The following is a 19,024-nucleotide window of genomic DNA, read 5'->3' as shown; positions in this document are numbered from 1 at the left end:
AGCATTGGAGCAACTAGATGCCAAATGTATGATATTCCAATGTAAAACCATATAAAACCTGTTTGAAAGACGGCGAGAGAGAATATATTTGATATAACATTATTCAAATACTAATTAAACTGTTGGTTTAATATAAATGTAAATAATTATTCTTGAAGCTGAGGGACGGGCACACAGGAGCCAACCATTTACCATTTTGCATCTGCTGCCAAGAACAATTAAATACTGTTAATATACAGCCTGCACACGCCCTCGACCCTGCATGTATGTTTGCCTGCGCGTTGGAGTTATGAACGGATGCGGGAGAATGGAACAGCTTCTTCTTCTCCTGCCAGGGTGTGTGTGTTTCTTTCCCTCTCACCTCATTACACACTTGGCTGTGGTCGCTGCTGGCTGAACTTCGCTGCCAGCAGAGTCAGTTTTAGCCTTTTAAAATGAGCTCCAGGCTAATTTGCTGTACGCTGAGCTCACACACAGTCTTCCTCCCCCATATTCATATCAAGACGTACGATATATTTATTAACCTCGTAATTAGCTTCTTCTTTTTCCTTCCTTCACGCCTCAAAGGTTATTTCTGAGCCGGATTCAGGAGCAGTTTCTTCCTGTTCATATTTATTTTAGCAGTTTCTTTCCATTGTTCCTCTTCTTTTACATATGTAACTACTTTTCTTCGTCTTCATGTCCAGTTTCTTTTAGTCTCTTGTCATTTTTTTTGTCTTTTGTGTCTTGTTGTTTTTTCCCTCACTCTTCTTTCTGTTCAGATATCTGTCATCTTTTTGTTTTTGCACGTGTCTGCTCTGTCTTGTCATTACATGTCGTCAGAAATTTGGCGATTGTACATGGGAAGTAGGAATGGGTGATATTTTACCGTTCACGATAAACCGTCAAAAAAATTCCCCACGGTAAGAATTTGTCATCTTGTGGTAAAAACAATAAATTCCCGTTGATGATGTTTTTGTGTAAAACTGATTTATGGTTCTGTGTTAAATCAACGTAAGAAAGAAAGAAAGAAAGAAAGAAAGAAAGAAAGAAAGAAAGAAAGAAAGAAAGAAAGAAAGAAAGAAAGAAAGAAAGAAAGAACAGTGTTTTGGGGCTCCAAAGACTGAATGTGGTGATAGATTTATAGTTACAAAGATGGAGTTGAATTGGTATTTTTTTTATCGTCATTTTTATCGTTATCGGGATAAATGCCAGAAATCATCGTGATAAATTTTTTAGTCCATACCGCCCATCCCTAATGGGAAGAAAAACAAATCTGCATCTTTACTGCATATGGTAAATGAGTAAATAAATGCAGGTATTTTGACCCGAGCTGCTTGCTGTTTTCATTGTGAGCCAGGTCCTGCTTCAGACCGAGGGCAGCCTGTGATGACGTTGATGAGTGTGAAGGGCCGTACCGCGGTAAGGGTCAGGCTGGCTGAGATCCGGCGAGGTGGCCGACTGAACTGGCAGCTGAGTCACCGACACCTGGCCCCCCATCGAGTGTCCTCCACGCAAACTGCCCACGCTGCTGCCGTCTTCTCTGTGAGATCCCACCTGGAGAACAGAGAGACAGAGAGAGAGAATCAGGCAAACAAACCGCACCACAGATTCTGTTCAAGGTTCTTCAACATCCAGATGGAGTCGGAACCTGCTTGAGCCAAAATAACACGAGTTCACAACTAGGGCTGGGGATCCATTCAAATATCGAGAATCGATTCGATTCCGATTCTTAAGATTCAGAATCGATTATCACACTTTGATTCGATCCGATTCGATTCCGATATTGATTGGGTTAGTGTTATTAGAACTGTTTTTTGAGCTGTTGCATGAATTATATGACTGTAGTTCTGCAACATATTAATACTAGTATTATATTGAGGTTCAACAGCAAGTATTGGCAGCTAATGATGCTGTAAGGACCAATCAGCTCCCAGAATGCTGATAGAACTGCTTTCAGAAACATTGTTGAGTAGAATTATCAATTTATCCCATTTCCCATTGATGAGAATTTGGTTTTTAGCATTTTATGCAAATGTAACCCCAAGACAGTATATAAATCAAAGAAATATAGACAATTTATGCAATTATAACTGAAAACTTTAATGTTTTCATACTTTTAAACATATCTAAAAGACAAAAACATGGCACTAGTTATTCTCGTGTCCAACAAAACAATCCTTTTTTGGGCATAAACAAAAAAAAAACAAAAGTTGTAATGATGGGGGAAAAAAAATAAATAAATAAAAAAAAAAAATCGATCTTTAGACATATGAATCGATTTTTAGGAATTAATAGGAGAATCGATTTAGAATTGGAAAATCGATTTTTTCAACACAGGCCTATTCACAAAGAATAATTCACCTGCCTACCCGTGACTTCATTCACAAACGAGGACAGCTCTTTTAGTTGAATTTGTTTATTACCGTTGATGTTTGGAATTCACAGACTGGTGTGAAGCTAATCTCATGATCTGTACTTGAAGTCACATCACTTCAGAAAACTGCCCAAATTGTCCATAAATCACCTGAAAACTTGTTGTTGTGCAAATAAATGAATAAAAAATAAAAACACTGAATGTGTTTATAACATGCCTTTCTTACCACATGACAAAGGTCTTTTGTGAAATATTTTTGAAAATATCTCTTACTATTTAATTTAATTTATTTTGGTTTTTACTCTGGATAAATTCACAATTTAGCATAATTTGACTATTTATTTATCTATCAACTTTTTTGACCCATTGCCCACATCTTATTGGTCAATAATGTGAAACACATGTATCACAAATTCAGTATTACAAATTCTTTCTTTCTGTTCTCTCCTTCCTCTCGCCTGCAGTTCTGTCTTTGTCCTAATGAGGGCATCCTCTTCCTTTCTAAGGCGCTCAGGACCTCCAGGACTTTTTCATATTCTCACAAACACGCCCGTCCTCCTCCAGTGTTTTCTTTTTCCATTTATCTTCCAGTTTTCTGAACTGTCTGTTCTAACGTGTGCTCCATGTCTTCCATTTACATTTACACTTTTTTTTTTCTTCGTGTGTTCTCATGGAAATACAGTATGACTGCAGGTGTGTGTGTATGCATGTGTGTACTTTAAATCCTATCCATCTGTCTACCGTACACACACGAAAAGAGAGCCCATCTCGTGCCAAAACTGTGAGTCCCTGCTGGAAGCTGCTTGGAGCTTTGGGAATTAGAAATCCCACAATTAAACATATGGGCATTAAGATAATTGTCAGTTGTTGTGCTGTCATGTGTGTGTGTGTGTGTGTGTGTGTGTGTGTGTGTGTGTGTGTGTGTGTGCGTGCCCGCTTGTGTGTTGCCAGCTTACTCCAGGCATCTTGTGCTCCTTCGCTCACCCTCTTTTCCCTGAGCTTTATTTGAATTTAAACATAACAGCAGCACAGTTGATGGATAAGAACACTGATCTATTTGCATCCTCCAGAAAGTCTCAAAGTGGATTTTGCATCACACCCATCATATATGAATGGCACCAGAGAGGCAGCGTGGACACAGGAAGGGGAGTGTTTTGCAGTGTGATAATCAGACATAATTACCATTTCTTTTTTTTTTCTTTTTTTACTTCCTCCATTCAGCCTGAAATGTTCACGCTCGCTTTACCCTGAACAATCAGCAGCCAGTGACGGGCCCACTTGGCTGATGTCATTGTCAATTGCAACACAAGTGGCAATGTTTTTGAGGATAAATGAAATAAATCTTTACCACACTGAGCATTTTAATTCGTTTTTTTTTTAAATGTATCAGCTGTGTTTCAGTCTTAATTCTTATAAATTTACAATTTAATCCTTATATCTTAAATTGACTTTAGTGAAAATAGCTGTTTTTGTGCTTTTAGATTTCCCTTATAAGCCCGGTCTGGAGTTTGATAGTTTACTGTAATTTTCTTTTCTTTTTCTATCAGTTCTATCAGTGGCGTCAATTCAATCGAAGCTAATGTATGGCAAGGTTACGAGTCACAGAACTTAACTAGAGTATCAATCAACACGTCCAGCAAATACTCATCACACAAGTCTGCTATGGAGCTTATCTGTGTGGTCAAGAAAATGTGAACTTTTTCAAATGCAGTCTCGCTCACTGCAAAAACTCAAAATCTTACCAGGAATATTTGTCTTATTTCTAGTTAAAATGTCTCATTTTTACTCGAAAAATCTCATTACACTTAAAACAAGAGTCATCACCAGAAAAATAACTTGTTATTTGACCATTTTCACCTGTTTCAAGTAAATTTTCACTTGAAATAAGTAGAAAAATCTGCCAGTGGGACAAGATTTATCTTCTCATTACAAGCAAAAAAATCTTGTTCCACTGGCAGATTTTTCCACTTATTTTAAGTGAAGATCTAATTGAAACAGGTGAAAATGGTTGTTTTTGAGTCTTGTCTTAAATGTAATGAGATTTTTTTTTGACTAAAAATTAGACATTTTAACTAGAAATAAGACAAATATTCTTGTTAAGATTTTGAGTTTTTGCAGTGTATAATAACTAGTGAAATCGATCAGGTTGTTCTGATTTGCATTTGTAGTTATTCTATATGTATTAAGTAATAGAATAATCAATAGAAATAGACACAGAGTAATTCCATAAATGTATTTAAAAAACAAACATTTACATTTTCCCAATTGACGCCCCTGGGTTCTATGTGCTGAGGGCATTCAGGTAGCTGAACCTTCTTTCCCGTTACCTATCATGGAAAAAGTTCCTCTGGGATGTTGCGAGTTACAGCCACGTAAGACTGAACTGCTGATGCACAAGCACAAACTCAGGACCACCACATCTTTCTTTTTTTCAGACTTTAAACGAGTGACACGGACCAATTGTTGTGACTGTAAATGATGACATCTTTGCAATGTTCAGTGAGACGTGCAAACGTGAAGCTAATAATCAGCTGGTGCGCGAACTCGTCCGTACAAATATATGCACTAAAGTATTTTTAAGATAACAGAGGCTCTAATCCAGATTTCTGGCTTTGAACCCGTCACTAACTACATTTTGACCAGTTTGCACCAAACACAAAGGTGAGCTTTGTATTATTGAAGTGAAGAAAATCAACTGTTCAACAAATCCCTTCTAATGAATCTGATTTAATAATAAAATGATCACAATACACATACATTAAACTGAATTGAAACACATGAAACTAAATTATGCCCAAATAATATTTTCCTTAATGCTTTCATTTGCTTCCATTTTTCCGATTTTAAATAATAATAATAAACTTGGAGGTTATGTTTTAGATCCGGTTACTTAATTATTGACTGGACAGGAAGGACTGAGCTGCTGTGACCTCACTTGCTGGGTTACTGTTCCCATGGTGAGTTTAGTCAGTTAACAACGGCACTTCAAGACCTACAGTATGTGGACAACATGACATTGGTGATGGAAACTTGATCTTAATGTTCATTTAAGATGCTAAAGTGTCATATTAAAAAGTTTTATTTTAAAATCATGCAAATTATGTTCAAAGCAAGATCAAAAATGCTCCCTGACCCAATACAGAGGTTCTTTTCAATTCAGGAGACTCGTTATAATCTTAGAGGTGTCTGCAATTTCACTGTACAAAAAGCTAAAAAAGGTATGAAAAGGAGATGTGTCTCCATTACTGGAGTTAAATTCTGGAATGATGCCAACATAAATTTAAAAACATGTCATTCTCTTTTTGTTTTTAAGAAAACCTATTTTTGAAGCTTATAAGTGCAATTGACTATCTGTAAATGTTTCTTTGCTTTTCTATTGTTTCTTTGCCTTTTGTTGTTTCTTTGCTTTTCTATTGTCTTTTTGGTTTTCTGGAGGTTGGTAGCCAAAAAAAGAAAGTTGGTACAATAGGATAGGCTTTTATAATCATTTTGCTTCAGCCTATGCCTTTTCAGTTATTGTTCAACACATTTTTTGGTGTATGAAATGTTAATGCTGTGCACAATGTCTTTTGGTGTTGTTTTGTGTTGTCATGACTGAATAAACTTCATTCATTCACATTCATTCATATTTTGACACATATTTTAGTGTAATGTACCTGCACACGAAACCGGTGCAGCACACCTTCCCCTTTTTAAAGTCTTCTATTGTAACCGTAAAGTAAATGAAGTTGATATGAAAATCAAATCCCTGTCTGACTGTTAATCCAGCTGTCACTTCCATCAGATCGAGCCAAACTCCGCTCCGGCTTCGAGCAAATATCACAAAATGTCGGCAGGCTTGTCGACGTGCGCTTTCGACTAAATGACCTCCGCCTCTTTGACCACACGTGTGTTTACTCCCTTATTTATTGTTCGTCTCTCTCATTCCCTCTTTTCTTCCTCTCCTCTGCCTTTCATCACTGATTGGATTCCCAAATGTAAAATGGCAGCAGAGACAGAAACAGACAGGGTGGCGTACATTTTTAATGGAGGGCTTTTATATTTTAACAAGCCTTCCTTCTCTTTTCCTTAATTTAGTTCAATGAGGAGAGAAGATGAGGAGACAGATGGAGGAGAAAAATATAAATAAATTACACCTAAACTGATCTGCTTTTCTGGTGTAGTTACAGTGAGGCGAAGCCACATCGGCTTTCCCTCTGTCCCTCAGGTTTAGCTTGACTGGATGACGAATAAATGGAGCCAAGCAGCCAATAACCAAACTGAAACATGAGTGAAATACTCTGGTTCTGCTGTGTAGCTATTTTTTTTCACACCATGCCCAAAAAAACATTGTTGCAAGCCATGAAAAACCTTGTGGATGGCGTTCATTTTGTTTAAGTGTTCACATTTGTTTGGGTTCATCTGACTTGTGATGAAACATGCTCTGACATGTGCCATTTCATTTAGCCTTTCTTCTTCTTTTGGCTGCTGTAAAGCATCAGATTTAAGTGACATCTTCCAACTCAAACCCAGAGCACAAACAACATTTGTAAATGAGGTGGACATTGTTTTAAAGGCAACTGCTCAACAGCCTCCTCTGTAAACACAGACGTCAGCACATCCTTGACTGCACGAGGAGGGAGAGCTGAGAACACTAGCGGGTGGTCCATTCAAAGACCCAGACCATCACAGGCTCAAAGATTGATGCCGACCACAGGATTCATCATCGTTTCCGGCCTACTCCATGTCTGAATGCATTGGTGCATTTAAGCACCAATGCACACATCTGGGACGTCCAAGCTTTCCAACAAATGAGGCTTAAAGGTATCAATTATGCCACTTTCACAAATATCGATAACCATCAGCTGGCATCACTGGCTGCTTCCAAGGAAGGAAAGCACTATTAAGAGATGTCATTATTAGTTTGACCAGAGGTGTCAAGTAACGAAGTACAAATACTTTGTTACCTTACTTAAGTAGAAATTTTGGTTATCTATACTTCACTGGAGTAATTATTTTTCAGACGACTTTTTACTTTTACTCCTTACATTTTCACACAATTATCTGTACTTTTTACTCCTTACATTTTAAAAACAGCCTTGTTACTCTATTTTATTTCGGCCTTTAAAAAAAACTATCCAGTTAAATTGCTCCATCCGGATAGAGTGAATTTGGTTGTGGTTGTTTCAGATGTTCTTGTCCAGTTTTGTTCTTACATCCGTTCCCTCAGATTCCTGCAACTAAACTTGGATGTACATTCCAATAAAGGTTAGGATAATTGATAACATGAACATGAAGTTTGACTTTTTGCACCATTACAATACTTATAGGCAACTAGTCATCATATCTCCTGCTCTCTGAAACACATGTTAATGCTCAATAGTACACATATATGGTTCTTTAATATATTTGCATTATACTAAGATACATTCATTTTCAATGGCTTTTGTCCTTAATGGCTTTTTCCCCCCTTACATTACTTTTACTTTTATACTTTAAGTAGTTTTGAAACCAGTACTTTTATACTTTTACTTGAGTAAAAAACTTGAGTTGATACTTCAACTTCTACAGGAGTATTTTTAAACTCTAGTATCTATACTTTTACCTGAGTAATGAATGTGAATACTGAAGACACCTCTGAGTTTGACAAATAAAACATGTAAATGCACATGTAAATGTAAACATGTGACAGGTTGGTAAATACAACCTCTTCATCTCTTTATTTTCCTCCCTGGCACCTCCGGCCGGTGCCAATTAGTACCTGACGCTCTCTTGGAAAATAAGAAATGGCTAAGTGTACCGGAAAAGTCTGCTTTTGGTCAACACCTGTTTCTGATGCTGCCAAATAAATACATGACAGAAAATGAGTTTAGTTAAAGTTAAAGTAAGTTAAACCTACTTTAAAAAAATCTAAATCAATATTTATATATACATATATTCAGTTGTAAATGAAACTTATGACAAAGACCATTCATATTTCACAGTGTTAGATGCTCAACACGTTTCAGTTTTGAACTTGGCTCCTAAAAACAACATTACAGTTTTTTCGAAGACTTTTTTACCACCTTTCCAAATCATTTCTATTGTTTTACAATATATGCAAATATTTTGTTGATACTACAGGGTTAAACAAACATAATTCCAATAAAGTCAGCTGAAATGATAAAAGAGTGGATGAGTGGATGGTAAGAGATGAGAATGCTGAGTAGCTGTCATCTGTAATACCGCTGATCAGTGGGATATGTGTTCATCTGAAATATGTGTATGTGAGTGAGAATGCAATGATTACAAAGGAAGATGAATGTGAGAGAAAGAAGGGAATTTCTGGGTCAAGAGATGACACACACACCTGCGTGCACAGACAAATTTGTCATGCAGCTGTAAACAGTAGGGACAAGTCTGCCTCTGCAAGTGCAGGGACATGTCTGAGGGAGGAAAAAATGCACTCTGTCAATTCTCCAACTGTGTAAATTGCATTGTTTCATGTCAAATTAGATGGATTTCTGCAATTTCCAATTGTCGTTTTCAATTATTGCTGCAAATGAAAGAAATCCACCCTGGCAAAACGACACGCAGTGCAGGAGGAAAGGAGGTAATCAAACAGGAAGTCCAGTTTGAAATCATACACAAAGACTCATTTAAAACCCTAAAGATGTAGATACAAAAGCTGGTGTTGTGAGAATGTGTACTCCAATCTCATAATAAGAAAATATAATAAAAAAAAGTGTATTAAAAAGATATTTCACAATGTCTTCTTAGGGAGGAAGTAAAGTGATGGGCGGTGTGACTGTTGTTGGACTCATTCATGGCAGATCAGGTTAGAAACAACAGAAATTAATTTCTTTTTTTCTTCCCATGCTAAAGACAAAAGTCGAACAGTCAAAAGTTTACCAGTAAAAAGTCAAAAGATGCGTTTAAAAAGATGGATGCAGGGCAGCATGTGAAGCTACAATGAGAATAACGGATCAGGAAAGCTTTTGTTGAGCTGGCATCATTTTATGACGAATATTACCATCATAAGTCCTTCAAGAGCATACAAATAACTTTATTATTTTAACTTATCTGAAGGTGGCCCTAATACTCCTTTCAGTTTTTATTTTTTGGTTTATTTGCCGTGACACTGTTACCTTTCAAGTGATGAATGGGCTAAACTGAGTCTTAGCTAGATGTCAGCAGAGGAAAGCTGAGGGATTCATCAGGGTTAGGGTTAGCTTCAATTAATTACACGACTCGTGTATCAAAGCTCTGGATATCAGGCCAAGTTCTTGTAACTACAAGCTTTTCATTAAGAGATGCTGCATCCCCTCAAGATCAGGAAATAACTAACATGCTAAGAAAACCACTCGGTTTTAATGAAGAACATTTCATGCGCTCCGACGCACGTTTGAGATTCACACAAAAAATAAGCTGTGTAAACCATACACAGACTGGGAACGGTCTTCACACGGCACAGTCTCTCCTCTGTGCAACGTGAACGCTTGACAGAAAGCACCTGCTGGAGCAACGTCAACACACACATCTATCGACACACAAAGTTTAATGCTGAAGTTGGGCCTGCACAGGAGGAAAGGCACAGCAATATTTTCCACTCGTGTGGCATGTATTGCTTTACTTTCCCTATATATATATAATATATATATAACAGCTGAGTATGACATGGTAGACTCACCCATCATGAAACATGCAATTGAAAATAATATATTTGCAATGCATGTTGAATGTAGGAGAGGTTTTTTATCTATTTATTTTTTATATATAGCGCTGAGGAACACGTATAGCTCAGTTAAGAGTTAGTTATTTAAGAAAACAAAGGAAGGCCTTCTAAACCAAGGCTTTTATAATTAATATTCAGAATAAAATGTGAATCTGACAAACCAGAATAACTTCTTATCAACAGCCTGCCCTCATGGGAGGCACCAAGGTGGATGTCAGGGCACCGTTACTGCTGGAATCTCTACATGGAGTTAAATGTTGCAGATCAAATGTGAAGAAAATGTTATTTTTTTTATTATTTATTTTTTATACATAATTTGGGAATTGAAGACAAAAATATATGATATATCATGTCTTTAATTAAAGTTAAAGAACTTTTGAGTATTACTTTTGTTTTTGTGAAACGTGTTCTTCCAAATAGAACAAAATGTTCATTTATTTTATAGATTTCAAATTCTATTTTTTTTGTGATCAAATGCTTTTATTTATATTTCATTTTTTTGTTAATTATACAGTAAACGGTGGCATCCACAATCAAACAAACATTATTCACATATTTTCACCCCTTTCCAATCCCACCCCTCGGACCTAAGCATACGATGAATGACAATTAATCATTAATAATAAGGAAAACAGAAAAAAAAGATAATTCAATTCTAAGTTTTATGATTAAATCTGAAATAACAGTCCCACTGTATTCAAGCACATTTTCCATTTCAAATTCTGGTTTATTAATGCTGCATGACTTCTCATTTATAGTTTTATGAACAAACGTATTAAACATTCTTGCACGTTATCTGCCCAAATCCCCTGGGTTTACTACGTTCATCATTGCTACTTTGATTCAAACTACAGCTCGTACACTCTTTTTTCTTATTAGCCATGTTATGTGCATATATAAATGAGATGTTGTTCACCTCATTTGGTCTGGGTTTAAGTTTATTTATCTAATTATCTTCATGAACAATAGGCTGTGAAGAAATGTGCAATGATCCTGACCTCCTCCTCCCCCTCATAAATATTCATATTTCACCCACCCAGTTGTGTGCAGAGAGAAAACTGAATGAAGACAGCACCAAAAGCACTACATCTTAGCAAACGCTGTACTCAGAGAAGTAAGAGTTCACACTTTTATAATAGCAGTGACCATATATGGATTATTTCAGATGAAATCACTGGAGTCATGATTAGAATATCAAAAGCACATAAAAGGACAATACCTCCCACACCCACAGGCTGCTCTACACACGCTTCCACTTTGGGCTGCAAGTATAAGGGTGCACCGCCAGTAAATACTGTCTTGAGTGTGTGGACAGCTGCACATGTTACCTATTTTTTTCAGACAGGAACTAGGGGGAGAAAGAGAGGGAAGACATGAAGCGAACGGCCACAGTCTAGAACTGAACCTGGGCTGGCTGCGTGAGCCTCCACACATGGGACACGCACTGGACCAGGTGAGCTCTCTGGCCCTGACGCTGTTCTAATAATAACGCTGGCTGAAACTAACGCTTCCACCGCAGTGAAGGAAACACCAGCGGTAAGCTTCCATCAGCTTAAGGTATTGGTTTGAGTGTGTTCACCGTATTAAAAGGCTTTAGACTGTTTTACAGCAAACTGAAGCATATCATGAATAGGGATGGGCGGGATGGACTAAAACATTTATCACGATAATTTCTGGCATTTATCCCGATAACGATAAAAATGACGATAAAAAAAATACCAATTCAACTCCACCTTTGTAACTATAAATCTATTTCATCATCCTTTCTTTCTTTCTTTCTTTCTTTCTTTCTTTCTTTCTTTCTTTCTTTCTTTCTTTCTTTCTTTCTTTCTTTCTTTCTTTCTTTCTTTCTTTCTTTCTTTCTTTCTTTCTTTCTTTCTTTCTTTCTTTCTTTCTTTCTTTCTTTCTTTCTTTCTTTCTTCCTTCCTTCCTTCCTTCCTTCCTTCCTTCCTTCCTTCCTTCCTTCCTTCCTTCCTTCCTTCCTTCCTTCCTTCCTTCCTTCCTTCCTTCCTTCCTTCCTTCCTTCCTTCCTTCCTTCCTTCCTTCCTTCACGTACGTTGTGCGTGGATTTAACACAGAACCATAAATCAGCTTTACACAAAAACGTCATCAACAGGAATTTATCGTTTTTACCGCGAGATGACAAATTCTTACCGTGGGGAATTTTTTTGACGGTTTATCGGTAAAATATCACCCATTCCTAATCATGAATCCTTTCTCTACCTATAAACCTGTTTAATGAAGTGAGAAGGAGGAGCCTTTGATGTTAAACCTTTCCAGTAAAGCAACTACTCTCAGCACAGCGTTTTCTTTCACTTCAGTTTGTTTGAAATCAGATCAAACATGATTAAATGTCACAAATATCACCTCTACTCTGCACAGGTCATATGGACGTGTTGGCGAGGGAGTTTGTTGCAGTCAAGTTACTTCTAACATCTGCCCCAAATGACTTACAGTCATATAAATATACAACAGACCAAATGGGGACTGATGAATGTTGGAACTTATGCATCTGCTCCCGTGTTTATATTTTTTAATGTGTATGCATGATCCACTCATGCCTGTGCAGTGTATACGTTCCTCCCCAACATCAGTCTACCACCTGTTTTCCCCAAAGTTGTGACCTCAGCCTCCAAGAATCTCTGCCTAACACGGCCAAACTACAGCCAGCTGTGTGTACGCGGAGGCATGTGCATGGAGAGAGAGGGAGAGAGAGAGAAACTAAGCACATTTAAACAGGAAGATCAAAACAGGCATAACGGCAAATATGTAATTTGGTAAATATGTTGTGAAATAAGACTCACACGCGCACGCACGTGCATGTGCATGAATGAAAGAGGATCACAAAGCACAGAAGAAAAAGTGGGAACATCTGCAACAGAGCAAATGGAAAAAAAAAAAATATGGCCCAAAAATAAAGGGTGGAAAAATGAGGAGAGTAAAGAGAAAAGAAGCCCAGAGAGGTCAGAAAAGAAAGAGAAAGAAAAAAAAAATCTTGAAAAATGAAACGAAGGAAAGAAAGAAGTCAAGAAAAAAGAGTAGGAAAACAGAGTAACTCTAAACATGTGGAAAAACTGAAAAACAGTCTTAGAGGGAAAAAACAAAGGCGTCATTTTAAGATGACATCAGTCGTCCTTTCAAACTTCCTATTTATGCAGTAAACACACACTGAGCTCGTGTGCGTGTGAACAACAAAGCGCTGTGGACGCCATAAAAAACAAGGTCTATTGATCTGGCTCCAACGAAAGGAAAGCTCGTAGTCTAAAACAAATAAACCGAAGGATCTGTCATCTTACATTTGTAGACTTTGGATATAGATGCACTTGTCTGAAAAAAGGGTTTTGGATTGTTATAATAACACAATGCCGACCAACCAGGTCCATCAGCATTTAAAACCTTGGTCTAACTGTAGCGCACTGTCCACGTGTGTAGCAGCAACATTCAATGCCACACATTCATTTTCTATTAAACTTCCAGGTAAAAAGAAAAAAAAAGAAATCATAATTGAATTTTACAAAACTGGTGAAAAATCTACAACTTTAGAGAAGCATTTCAGTATCGAGAAATACATTATAAAGAGTTTAACAACAAGCCCAAGAGTAAAATTTGTCATTTTTGACCATTTCTAATCATAACTATAGAGCAGGGGTCGGCAACCCAAAATGTTGAAAGAGCCATATTGGACCAAAAACACAAAAAACAAATATGTCTGGAGCCACAAAAAATTAAAAGTCTTGTATAAGCCTTAGAATGAAGGCAAATGGCAAAAGGCGAAATGTTGAGAAAAAAGTCAAAATGTTGAGAAAAAAGTCAAAATGTCGAGAAAAAAGTTGAAATGTTGAGAAAAAAGTCAAAATTTCGAGAAAAAAGTCAAAATGTCGAGATTAAAAAGGAAAGGAAAAAGGAAGAAAAAAAGAGAAAAAAGGAAAAAAAGAAGAAAAATAGAAAAAAGAAGAAAAAAAGAGAAAAAAGGAAAAAAGAAGAAAAATAGAAAAAAAGAAGAAAAAAAGAAGAAAAATTGAAAAAAAGAAGAAAAAAAGGAAAAAAATGGTCAAACATTTTTGAAAAAGCACCAGGGAGCCACTAGGGTGGCGCTAAACAGCCGACCCCTGCTATACAGGTTATTGAACCTGCCCCCAATATCCTCACATGAAAATCAACCAGTAGTCGTGGTAGTAGCCTTCCCAATATTCTTTTCATAAATAAAAGTTTTGTAGCTGATCAATACAAGAGCATCAACGGGAGCTCTGACCCCAGTCACGTGCAAGACGCCGCCATAAAGGGATGGATGGACAACAACGAGGGACCTCACAACACATCCCGTGGTCCAGATGAGGATTAGTCAAGTCTCCCTCAGAATCCCAGGAAATGTTTGGGACATTGCAAATGTGCCACTTTTCATCTATGTTGTTCCAGCGTCATCATCAAATTATAACCCTGCATGTTACTCTTTATCCAGGTTTTAGTCTAAGCCAGGGGTGTCAAATGTGCGGCCCGCGGGCCGCATGCGGCCCGAGAGAGGTTTTCATGCGGCCCAACTCAAAAAACCGAAATGTTAATTTAGTAAAAAGGAAGGCATAAATAATTGCCATGAATCGCAGCATATCCGATAATATATTTCTTCTACAAATCCATCGTTATTCCACAAATAGAGCAGTTTTCGACATTTCTTTAGTTTTCTAGAATACATTTGCCGATTTTATTTCTTTGTAGACGGTCTTTTATTTTTATTAACTGACTACTATCATATATTTTCGCAGGAAAGATATCACTGCTAAAAAAGATGATAGAAGTTATTTATTCAGAGAATTTCAGTTTTGAATACGAGGATAGTGACAAAGTAAAACAGTTAAAAGAGAAGTGCTAACTTTTTCGGCACACTGGCGTAAATATCCGTGCAAATTTTTAAAAATAAATACACTTAATTGTACTGGAAAAATCTCTAAATCACAAAGAAACACTCTTGGATGTAATAAGAAAGATTTTGCTTTTAATTAAATTTCCTATAAAAAAGCGAAATATAAAAAAAACATACTTGTTTCTGTTTATCTTTATTTTTTTACCCATATTATCTTTATATATTTTACATAATTAGAGTGTAAACAAAGTGCATATTTCCTTTAAAATTAACTAAACTGATATTGGATTAGATAACAATAATAAAAAAAGAATTAGAAAAAAAAATGTTCGCACCGTTTTTGTTATTTTGAGCGTGCGGCCCGCGAGAAAAAAATTGGTCAAATCCAAAGCCAAGCAAAATGAGTTTGACATCCCTGGTCTAAGCCCATCTGCTCATTTGTGGGTAGCAGCCCAGAGGCCCGTCCAGTAAGGTCAGGTCTTCAGTCCAAAACTCCCCTGAATCTACAGTAGCTAAACTTCAGGACAGATTGGGGGTTTGGGTCTCCTCAGTACGATATTAACCAGGCTCAGGCACACGGACCCAACATTTCAAAGCCAGAATGAATGCGTGCGTTGTTCTGGACCTGCTGTGTGCTAAGTGTTACAGTAATGAGTACGTTTATTCTACCAACTAATAATCCGGAGCCTGAACAAACACACACACCGGTCCTAATGACAGCACAGGGGACCACTTATGCTTCTGAGTGTGTTTTTAAAAGTCCACAAGTAAACAGTATTTTTCACTACTCATCCTTCACTTCGTTTTATTCTCTCTTGCCTCCAGTTGGATACACATGGCAAGGCGGTGAGTATTTGGATTCATTTCCAGGCCAAACAGAAAATTAATTTGTGAAAATGTTTTCCTTAACACCAAGTAAAGTCCATATGTTTTCTTGGACCATATTCACATCACTTAATAAAGCTCAATGCCAAATTTGTGTCTGGGGACATCCAGAGAGACCAAAAGCGTTTTGAATGATCTTGAGGTTCAAAACTTGAAAAGTAGTATGTAAGTATTTCACTTGTGTATCTTCTACTTTGGCAAATTTAAAGGTACATTAAAAACATTGCTGAAATCTACTTGACAAAAACAAAATGTTTGAGATAAACCGTGTGGAAAGTAGGAAAATCCTGTAGTAATATTTAAACCCCTCGCCTGAATTTTTTCTGAGGCCAAATCATCATGAGACATTTGCAACCTTATGAACAAACCAAAATTACTTATATGTATGTGCAAGCTTCCTTTGTAAGTGCAATAACCGCTAAATACCTCACTTATTTTTGAAAATATTTGTTATATTTTGTAAATAACCGTTTTTTTGGTGTTTACTATTTTTTTTCTCTTGTACATACTCTTTTTCTACTTTTTATATTGCTCTTTTATATTATTTAACTATTTATTGGTTATTTCTATTTTAAATGTTTTTGTATAAACTGTTGAGCGTGTGTGTTTTGGCTGCTGCACGACTGAATTTCTCCTCTGGGAGATCAATAAAGTCTTCTATTCTATTCTATTCTATTCTAAGCTGCCTTCAGCCACAGATTATTTAACTTCAGATCGATTCATTGATTAATCATCTTTTCCTTTGAGTTCAAATCTAAATCACTGTACTGGATTTAATTCTTGAAACTAAGCACACAAATGGACCCCTATACATCCCCCTTTGTCTTCTTCTAAAGGAAGGGTAGTTATAAATTAAAACACGTTTAAGTGAAAAATGTGTTTAATGAATCAAAACCTATGAACACAAAATGTTAGCTTTGCTATTTTACCCTTAGGGTGACAGGGATCAGCGATCCAGTTTTAGTGGTCAGTTCAAATACTACAATATTGTTGTCCATTAGTTTTTCGAACTGTGCGACCGCACGGGGCCTTGCGCCCCAAGGGGCCTCGCGCTATGGGCCATTTTTGAAAAAAAATAAAAAAAATAAATTACATTTTTTTTTTCATTTTTTCCCTTATAAATATCAACAGTCACGTTCCATTACAGACCTAAATGTGTACTAGTCTGTGCATATCAATCAATATATGTGCAATGATGCGCGTGTCTGTTGTTCAATACAACTGCGTCAGACCAAGCGCAGACACAAGCTGCTCTGATCCAGACGGTGGAGTTGGAACAAACTGTCACACAATGTCGAGAGAACGAGACAGATTCAGGAAATTTCCATCAGGGGATGAAAAAAGAAAAAAAACTAAAGAAAATGGAAGAGTTTAATGCCTCTCTGAAAGGCTCGTTTGATAAATTTGTTACAAAAATCACCGATCCGAGGCCCCGCATCGAGGCAAGCCCAGATGATGATGAGGCAGGGGAAGGTATCCAGTATTTTGCTAATTGGATAGTTAAAATTGCGCATATAGACACCCGATCCGACCTGAAAAACCCCAAAATTTCGCACAGGGCCTCGCAAATCTCCCAGACAGCTCTGGTCTTTAGGAGTATGCTTTATTTGCTTTGCTACCGTATAAGTATGAGACTCGAGTCTTACCATGAGTGAGTGTCTGTTGGCCGATAGCAGTCCTGACCCGTACCCGCTGCCCAGTGCGCCCATGGCGCCGTTGTGCGTGTGTGCAGCCCCGAGGAGGCTGTGCATGTCACTGTGCCCGCTGGCCATGCCCGTCGATGGTCCCACTGCGTGGCTCCGCAATACGTGGATAGCATCGTCCAGGCGCTCCAGCCGGTCCTCGATGCGACTTTGCTGCAGAGTGAATGACAGACATGAGAGGCTTGCTGCATGTTGCCTCTGTTTGTTCTGATTGTTGACATCCATTGAGGAAGCTTGATGATGAATCCAGAAGAAATGTTGCAGGTGTGCCAGGATAAAGCCTTTTGTGTCAAAATCAACATGACAGCTACACAGTAGTTTTCCAGCAAACATCAATATCTTCTATTATGAATGAAGAGCAGAATTCTGTGCTTAAGACAGATGAAAAGTACACAGTTGTTTGGCCACAGACATGTTTGTCACCACCTCAGCTTGCTGTCACAGATTTAAGTTTGAATTGTGCTTCTTAGGAAAGAATGTTGGGAGATAATAAGTGAGTTAATCTGTGTGTCTGAGAGCTGAAGGTGTACGTGGAGGGATAATCATCCTCAGCACATTAGAAAACTGATAAAGAAAAAAACTAAACAACAAACAAACAGAGGGCTATGCACTGGCGGCAGTATAAAAACTAAAATCAAAGCAAAAAAAAAAGTATTAAACAGTTGTTTCCTACGGCAGATACGGAAGAGGATTAGGATCACTGAAGAAAAGAAAAATAGAGTTCTGAGAAAAAAGTCATAATTCTGACTTTAATCTCAGAATTTTGACTTTATTCTCAGAATTCTGAGATTAACCCAACATCCATCCTTGCTTTTTCTATACCTTCTTAATCTTGTTCAGGCTCAAGAAGGGCAGGAGCTAGGGCTGGGCGATATGGACCAAAAGTCATATGTCGATATTTTCTAGCTGAATGGCGATACTCGATATATATCGATATTTTTTCTGTGCCATAATTGCGGTTTCCCCCAAAGCATTATAGCATAGCATCTCTGTTAGCATCTCTGTTAGCTTCATTTTCTTCTGAAGCAAACCCTTAAAAAAACAGTCAGTTTTAATACAATGTCGTGCCAAATGTCACACAGGTACCTTTATTAACAGAGGTCTGCACAATATCAAAATGTATAAAACAAATGAAATAAAAATAAACTGCCTGCATATATAGAATAAAAATGCTTCTTGAATAAAATAAAACAAATATCCCTTTCCTGCATAACAATTAAATTAAAATACACTGTGCAATTAATACAATGTAGACAGTAACAGGCAGACTTTTCCACTGAGGTTGACAGTTGTGCAAATAACACAACATTTGTGCAAATCTCAAATAAAACATTCAAGTCAATTAGTCACAAATTAAGCTATATCAAAGTCATTAAAAAAAAGAAAAAAATTAATAATCGATATAAACGATATTGTCTCGTACCATATCGCGTTTGAAAATATATTGATATATATTAAAATCTCAATATATCGCCAAGCCCTAGCAGGAGCCCATCCCTGCCATCAAAAGATCATGGTACAGAAAAATG

The 19,024-nt window shown here is 37.2% G+C and overlaps 1 protein-coding gene across 3 annotated transcripts in view; it reads right to left on the bottom strand.

Annotated features, from left to right (window-relative positions):
• LOC133455535 (transcription factor 4-like) overlaps positions 1-19,024 on the bottom strand; it is a 312,468-nt gene that overhangs the window by 18,718 nt on the left and 274,726 nt on the right. For all 3 annotated transcript variants that reach the window (XM_061734619.1, XM_061734617.1, XM_061734618.1), the window contains 2 exons: positions 17,439-17,648; positions 1,398-1,536 (listed from right to left, as the gene is read on the bottom strand). In XM_061734619.1, the coding sequence (XP_061590603.1) occupies positions 1,398-1,536; positions 17,439-17,648 (349 nt within the window). The remainder of the gene's footprint in view (positions 1-1,397; positions 1,537-17,438; positions 17,649-19,024) is intronic.

This window comes from Cololabis saira, chromosome 11 (genome assembly GCF_033807715.1).
Source record: "Cololabis saira isolate AMF1-May2022 chromosome 11, fColSai1.1, whole genome shotgun sequence".
NCBI lineage: Eukaryota > Metazoa > Chordata > Actinopteri > Beloniformes > Belonidae > Cololabis > Cololabis saira.
Note: the sequence above shows the minus strand (reverse complement) of the source record. Positions and strands in the feature narration are given on the sequence as shown.